This window comes from Trematomus bernacchii, unplaced genomic scaffold, assembly GCF_902827165.1.
Source record: "Trematomus bernacchii unplaced genomic scaffold, fTreBer1.1, whole genome shotgun sequence".
In the NCBI taxonomy this organism is placed as follows: domain Eukaryota; kingdom Metazoa; phylum Chordata; class Actinopteri; order Perciformes; family Nototheniidae; genus Trematomus; species Trematomus bernacchii.
Genome location: NW_022987761.1, coordinates 209514 through 218007, shown reverse-complemented (window position 1 = coordinate 218007; position 8494 = coordinate 209514). Strand labels below are relative to the sequence as shown.

Below are 8494 nucleotides of genomic sequence, written 5' to 3'. Positions count from 1 at the left end.
CTCTCTCTCTCTCTCTCCCCCCTTCTGTCACCACAGCTCCATTTCTCTCCGATGGCCGTTATTCCTTCTAATCCTTGGCTGCTCCTGGTCTCTTGGACGCCTAGCAGGCTCATCATTATATATTCTTTTATAATAGTTTTCCACATTTTAAGAGAACATTTCACCCATGGATTTTCAATAATGTGTATGAAATTGTGTAGGTTATTGTCCTCCCAGCGTCTCCCAGGCAGACAGCTGCTCAGCCTCTCTCTCCGTGTGATCACGGTGACAGCAGTCCTCTGTCCTTCATGTCTCAGGATGCTTCCACAGCAGTCTGGTACAGCCTCGTCCCGTCCTCCTAAAATACTCGTAGTTTAGCAGGGAACGGCGTCTGGAGGCGAATATTTCTCTGCCTTAGCACTCGCTTTGCCTCGGAGTAGTCTTTACGTTTTTGCAAAATAGCTGGTGGGTAATCTTGGGAGAAATATATCTGTCTCTCGTTCAAAAACACCTTTTCCCATGGCTTGCATATAATATCTCTTTCAATGCCGAGCTCCGTGGCGGGGGGGATCTCAAGTGCCTCTTGTAGTAAACTCTTCACCAAGTCAACCATAGATGACCCCTCCGCTCCCTCTGGGACTTTATAAATCCTTATATTCTCCCGTCGGGATCTTCCTTCTTCGTCAGTCAGTTTATTTTCTTGCTGATTCATTACCTTTATCATCTTGCTCAGCAGCTTTCACGTTTTCAATTCTCATTTCTGCCTCCTCTATTTTAACGTTGACGTTGGTAAGCTCGGATTTCATTTTGTTTAATTGTTGTTTTGTGTCTTTGCGAAAGTCCCGTATCTCCTCCAGAACTTTAGCTAAGCTAGCCACGTGTGGCTCTGCGCTAGCTTCCTCATCATCGACCTGTGCAGGCGAGTTGTTCGTTGTATTTTCTTCGTTGGTAGACTCTGAGCCAATGTTTTTCTTTTGTCCATCCTTTCTTCCCATCTTCGCCCCGTTAACTATTTCTAATTTTACAGAGACATTTCTTATTTGGCAATTAAACGAGGCGAAATGAATCTCTTACCGGGGGAGAAGCTAGACTAGGCTGCCATTCGGTATGGTGACGTCACCGGAACCATGACCATCATTTTCAAGTCAATAAAATCATCTGAATTCATATCAGGAGTCAAGTAGTTAGTTTGTTTATCATGTAGCCGTGTAATAAGCGTGATAATGTGCAGCGAGGCATCCCGTACACATTCAACTGCTTACAGTTTATAGCTAACGTCTAACGGCTAACAGCCAACTGCTAACAGCTACCTGCTTACAGTCAACGGCTAACGGCTAACAGCTAACGGCTAACAGCCAACTGCTAACAGCTACCTGCTTACAGTCAACGGCTAACTGCTAACGTCTAACGGCTAACAGCCAACTGCTAACAGCTACCTGCTTACAGTCAACGGCTAACGGCTAACAGCTAACGGCTAACAGCCAACTGCTAACAGCTACCTGCTTACAGTCAACGGCTAACTGCTAACGTCTAACGGCTAACAGCCAACTGCTAACAGCTACCTGCTTACAGTCAACGGCTAACTGCTAACGTCTAACAGCCAACTGCTAACAGCTACCTGCTTACAGTCAACGGCTAACGGCTAACAGCTAACGGCTTAGTTTACCAGCTGTCCTCCTGCTGATATCCACATGAATGTGATGTTCATGATGGCATTAGGAGGAGAAAAAAGGATGCGTACCTGGACGTGTCGATCATCAGTTTACGTAATAAAGAATCACAAAAAGTACATTTTTGTTTCCAATCAGCGACTAGGTCAGGGGTCTGCAACCTTTTTGAACAAAAGAGCCATTTTGCCCACTTTTCCAACAATTCTTTTTGTCTGGAGCCGCAAAACATATTTGATAGCTTGATAGCTTATAAAGTTGTATTTATTGTTACATCATAGACAAAAACTACAGTTTTTTTGCATTTATTATTTATTACATTATAAAACTGTTAACCTCTAATAAGAAACAAATTACTCTTATAAGGAGAATTAAAATACACAGGCCTACTTTAAAATAAATTAAACACAGCACTTGGGAGTCCTCTGCACATTTGAAGGAAAAAAATACAATAAAAATGGACCCACTTTGAAATAAATCAAACCTATAGCTGCACCCTAAAGAGTTTACTGATTGAATTATGATGAAGATCGTCAGCTGTCTTCCTCTTCCGTGTTGTTCCTGCAATACGTAAAGGCTGCAGCACCTTTGACAACTTCTCTCCACATATCAAACATCCCGGTAAGCCAGCATCGTCTGCTGTGAAAGCAGATAACTCTCTCCACGCAGAATCAAACCCTCTGTGTTCCTCCCATACTTTTCTTTTTCTTTGATGTATCCACAGTTCGCTCATCGAGCCGGGGGTCAGGTTATTCGCCTCAAGAAAAGGCGCTGGCGCGGGACCGTAGCAGGATGTGATGCATATTTTAGTTGACCTAATTAAAACCGTTTTGTTTTTTATTTATGTGTCACAGTATCACCTCAAAATACAAGATACTGTAGTGCCGAGAGATGGGAGTAGGAAGCGGTGCATTGAAGGTACAAAGTGGTGCTTTAATGAGCAGCAGAAACGGACATGTTGTCGGGTCGCAGCCCGGAAAGAAGAGAAAGAAGCCAGGAGGGCACACAATAAATACTGTCAGCAACACATATGTCCGTGCGGAAACAATACCCCCAACCTGTAGTTCCATGCGTGAATTATGTCAATCAGTGATCACTGCACAAGCCCCCTCAGAATTCAACCATGGACACAATCCTCGCGTCCGGGAGGAAGCACCACAGGGGCCGAGGAGGGTGGGGCCGCAGGCGAGGGTCGGGCCATGGAAAGGGCCGCCGGAAGGGGGCCGCAGGAGAGGGTAGGGGCCCCAACGAGGGCGAGGACATCCCCACCGGGGGGTGGGGGGTGGGCCGGAACGGGCCGTCGTCAGGGGGCCGCAGAAAGCAGGGTCGCTGTGTTGCGACGCGGGGGCGGGCGTGAATATCCCGGTGGTCCCCAGCAGGGAGGAGCGCTGCCCGGCCGCAGGCGAAGGCACAGCGGCGGCGGGCACGGAGTCCCCGGAAAGAAGGAGCGGTATCCCCGGGGGGCAAGAGCAGCATCCCCGGGCGGAAGGAACCATGGACAGGGGAGAGGCCAGACGGGGCGACGTCCGAAGCCGCTGCCGAGGCGAACCGTGAGCCGCGGTTAGAGGAGAGGCCAGGCAGGGTCCGGGAGCGCGCCACCCACGGGCCGATGAAGGCGTGGGCGACGTCCGAAACCGTCGAGGCGAGACGGGGTCCAGAAGCACGCCACCCAGGCGCCGATGAAAGCGTGGGCGACGTCCAAAGCCACCGTCGAGGTGGTGAAAAAGCGAGAGGGTCCACACGAGGCCGACCAGACATGGTCGGACCTCCTCTCAGGCACCAGGAAAAAAACTCAAAAGGGTCGTCCTGTCCACGATTAAAAACAGGTGGGCGAAATTGCGAGAGGATCCACACGAGGCCGACCAGACTTGATCGAACCTCCTCTCCGGCACCACAAAAAAAGAAAAGGGCTAACAGTTGGATGTCGACATGGAAGCAGTCAGCCGGTAGCTGCTAGTCGTTAGCTGTCCGTTAGCCGTGTTAGCGAGCGCAGCAGGGCACACAATAAATACTGTCAGCAACACATATGTCAGGGTTGCCAACTTTGGGTACCTGGCTGGAGTGAGATTTTGATATCATGGGTTTAATTCGGTTTAATTACACATATGCGCATGAAATGACTGCTATCGTGTCAGCAGCGAGACCTTAGCATATATATAGGATATATATACAATATATACAAATACACAATAATGGACACAAATTATAAAGGGCACACAGTTTCATTCACTAATGAAAGTCAAACATGTTTGTTTCCACTGTTTTATTGTGTGCCTGTCGCGATAAGCAATTCATTGACTTATCGTACGATAAATAAAAATGAACTCGATAACTTTTCTGACCTCGATAAATTGCCATTTACATGAGGATGTGACTAGCAGTTTGAAAGGATGTACTTGAATTATTATTATATATTATTATGTCAGTGGTCTAAAATGGTCATATGATACAACGGTGCCGACAATATTATCGTTTATCGCAATAATTTCCGGGAAAATGTATCCACAAAATTAATTATCGTGAGAGGCCTATACATGAAACACACACACAAATCTACAGACTTACTCCAAACTGCCAAATATATTAATTAACACACTCTCACTCTCATATACTCTTTGACTCTATTTTGGCCTAGTAGAACAATAAGCAGCAGACTTTTACTTTTTTATCATTTCTACTGGATCTTAGATCTGCGCATGCGCAATACGGGCAGTTGCGGCTCCAGAGTATTTTTGTTGGGTAATCTATGGTAGGGCTAACCCATACAGTGGTGGGGCTCAAGTCAGTATTTGCAATGTAATTACATACACGCTCCCCCCGACAGTGAAACGCCATGCGTGAGGTTTAGATTATTTCCCTGTCTCTCTCAATCCAAATTGAACTGTATGAAATAAAAAGGCACATTTGTCTTGTAGTAAATAAAAAGGGCGACCTGGAGCCAATCCTGCAATTTCCCCACAAGTGAAAGAGTTGACCTGCTGAAGACCCAACCCCTGCAGGGGGGTCAGGGGGATTGTCCCCCAGGAGATTTTTTTAAATACTAACATCAAATACACATTCTGGTACTCTCTTGAGAAGAAAAATAAATAAATCTATTACCACACGACATATTTAAAAAAATGAATGCCATTTTAGTTTTTTGTTACTTTGTTCTGAAAGCTGAACCTGCTGCTCCTCACAGAGAGAAGAGGGAAGAGGCTGTGTGAATTACTTTACATTGTGGATAAGGGTGGATAGCCCCCATTGTTCTGTGTGTCAAAATGAAAGACAGCCCACACACCTATCAATCATCAAACCGTGGGGTCTTATTTCATTACGTGTTGATTTCTATCAACACGTAATGTTGTATCGATGTATAGAGATGTCCTACCGCAAAAGTATTCTCCGTCGGGACTTCCTGCAACAACACCACGCCGTTATCGTGATTCTGATTGGCCAGAAGACATTATCAAAGATGTTCTATTGAGAAGACGATCACTACGTGACAAAAGTTTTGAAAACCGTTTCTAGTCTTCGGTATTCTTGTTTTTGGCGTGAGAATAGTTTGGGCAGCGTGAGAGCGTGAGGTTGAGAGTGAAAGCGTGTGTCACACGCCAGATGCGTGAGAGTTGGCAACCCTGATATGTCCGTGCGGAAACAATACCCCCAACCTGTAGTTCCATGCGTGAATTATGTCAATCAGTGATCACTACAATACGAAACATTTTCAACCGCGCAACAACATTTAATTAGTCCTACAAATACTTTTATTTGATTTCCTTCTTATTTTTGTCTAAGCTTAAGGGAGCCAGAGCAGAGGGCTGAATGAGCCGCATGCGGCTCGAGAGCCGCGGGTTGCCGACCCCTGGACTAGGTAATATGCTGATCATCGGCCAAAGCAGGCCAGTAAATAATCAAGATACAATTATAACACATAGCTGGCAGATTGTGTTGTAAGCCTGTAACCTCTGAACAGAGAATCTGAGTCCTGCGGTGAGTTTAGCTCTGTTAGCCGTTAGCCGAACACAGTCAGAACTATCCAAACTGAACCACTGGTGATCACTTGCGTCTCTTAAAGAGTATAGTGGACTCAGCCGTCAATGAGGGTGTAAAAACTCAATGAAATATAATTTCAATAACTGTGTCATAAATGAGAGGAAGAACAGGACATTTGAGATATTAGAGACACCTTCAGTCTGTCTGTCCATACCTGAGTGTCTCCAGTCTCCAGAGTGGATCCTTACGTCCAGCAGACAGCAGCTTCTCTCCTGAGTCTCCTGGATGATTGTAGCTCAGGTCCAGCTCTCTCAGATGGGAGGGGTTGGAGCTCAGAGCTGAAGCCAGAGAAACACAGCCTTCCTCTGTGACCATACAGCCTGAGAGACTGAAACCAGGGAATACAGTAAACTCAGTGTTTTGATTATGTCAGCATGAAGATACAGATGTTGACCAACTTTATTAACATGAACCTGAAGCTCGATGAGCAGGTTTTAAATTAAAACTATCAACAACAAAAAAACCTGTGCTCTGACCTGAGAGTCTCCAGTTCACAGTGTGGACTCTCCAGTCCAGCAGACAGCCGCTTCACTCCTGAATCCTGCAGGTCGTTGTTACTCAGGTCCAGCTCTCTCAGATGGGAGGGGTTGGAGCTCAGAGCTGAAGCCAGAGAAACACAGCCTTCCTCTGTGACCATACAGCCTGAGAGACTGAAACCAGGGAATACAGTAAACTCAGTGTTTTGATTATGTCAGCATGAAGATACAGATGTTGACCAACTTTATTAACATGAACCTGAAGCTCGATGAGCAGGTTTTGAATTAAAACTATCAACAACAAAAAAACCTGTGCTCTGACCTGAGAGTCTCCAGTTCACAGTGTGGACTCTCCAGTCCAGCAGACAGCCGCTTCACTCCTGAATCCTGCAGGTCGTTGTTACTCAGGTCCAGCTCTCTCAGATGGGAGGGGTTGGAGCTCAGAGCTGAAGCCAGAGAAACACAGCCTTCCTCTGTGACCATACAGCCTGAGAGACTGAAACCAGGGAATACAGTAAACTCAGTGTTTTGATTATGTCAGCATGAAGATACAGATGTTGACCAACTTTATTAACATGAACCTGAAGCTCGATGAGCAGGTTTTGAATTAAAACTATCAACAACAAAAAAACCTGTGCTCTGACCTGAGAGTCTCCAGTTCACAGTGTGGACTCTCCAGTCCAGCAGACAGCCGCTTCACTCCTGAATCCTGCAGGTCGTTGTTACTCAGGTCCAGCTCTCTCAGATGGGAGGGGTTGGAGCTCAGAGCTGAAGCCAGAGAAACACAGCCTTCCTCTGTGACCATACAGCCTGAGAGACTGGAACCAGGGAATACAGTAAACTCAGTGTTGTAATTATGTCAGCATGAAGATACAGACGTTGACCAACTTTATTAACATGAACCTGAAGCTGGATGAGCAGGTTTTAAATAGCTTTAATATTTAACCTGTTAAGCCCTGAGCCTGTTTTTCAGGTCTCAGGCTCGAAAATGACATTCCCAGAACAAATGACCATATCTTCCCTTCTAAAAGGGGTAAATTAATAATCTTTTTTCTCAAAGTAATGATAAACCTGTGAGTTGGATGTAGAAAAGTCAGAATCAATATAGAATTTTTTTATTTTAAAGTAAATTCAGATTGAACATAGTAAAAAAATGTAAATTATAGTGTCCGTCCAAAAAAAAAACATTACTTATAGCGAAAACCACCCTTGAATGATGGGATAGTAGACTAAAAGCTTTAGGAAAGCTTTAGGAATATTATAACATATAAGTACCCTGTATCAAGATTGATGCAAAACAAGTGACATTTGACCTTTTTAGAGAGATTTAGAAAAAACAAACAATTTCTGGGGTCATTTGGGTGGATTTTCCATATCTCTGGCCCCCCTCGGTCGATTTTGATGATTGACACCTCTTTTAAACCGTTAGAGCCAATAGAATCGAGAGGGAAGTTCCTAAAATCCATCTAAACATTACCCATTGGTGAATGAGTGATGCGTAGCCAGAATGCCCAAAACCGGAAGCTGGGTTGTAGCTCTAATAGCAGCTAATATGAAATCTCAGTTTTTGACAAAAATGGAATGATGGATTATCAGTAATCAATTCAAAGTGACACAGACACATTGAATTAACCTATGGATTCACCTTCAGCAGCGTTTTGGGAGACTTCCGGTATGAGGTGTGCTGAGTACACGCATGCTCGGACAGCATACACTCCACCATCACAGACCAGGCAGCATATACATTCTCTGGAAGCTAATGCTACTGAAGTCGACCAACGTCTCCAGCAACTTGAGGACGCGTGCTCCGCTCTGAAGGGGGACAACGAGACACTCAAAACTAAGGTAGCGGATTTGGAGGGACGCAGCAGACGCCAACATTTTCGGATTATTGGCCTACCTGAATCTATCGAAGGTCCCCGCCCGTCTGCCTTCTTCTCTCAACTCCTCGTTGATACCCTCGGCACGGAGATTCTTGCTTCGCCCCCCGAGCTTGACCGAGCTCACCGGAGCCTCGCGCTCAAGCCTGCCCCAGGAGGGAGACCGAGACCTGTCATCCCGCGCTTCCACCGCTTCCAAATTAAGGACCTGGTGATCCGTGAGGCCCGCAGGCAGGGTGAGCTGAACTACAAAGGCCATAAGATCCGCTTGTATGATGACTACAGCCCCGACCTGTTAAAGCAGCGCGCCGAGTACAGAAGCCCCATGGCTGAGCTGTACAAGCGCGGGTACAAGCCGGCTCTCCTCTTCCCAGGACTTGAACATAGCTCCGTAAGCAAGCTAACTGTCATGTAGTTACACTGTGTTATATAATTGCTCTAGATACACTTTAACTGT

General features: G+C 45.8%; 1 protein-coding gene across 1 annotated transcript in view; it reads right to left on the bottom strand.

The window, feature by feature from the left end:
* Positions 1-5816: 5816 nt before the first annotated feature.
* The window catches only part of LOC117496623 (NLR family CARD domain-containing protein 3-like), a 41595-nt gene continuing 38917 nt past the window's right edge, over positions 5817-8494 (bottom strand). The window contains exons 8-11 of the mRNA XM_034148335.1: positions 6802-6975; positions 6480-6653; positions 6158-6331; positions 5817-6009 (exon numbers count right to left, since the gene is read on the bottom strand). Coding sequence (XP_034004226.1) covers positions 5817-6009; positions 6158-6331; positions 6480-6653; positions 6802-6975 — 715 coding nt within the window. The remainder of the gene's footprint in view (positions 6010-6157; positions 6332-6479; positions 6654-6801; positions 6976-8494) is intronic.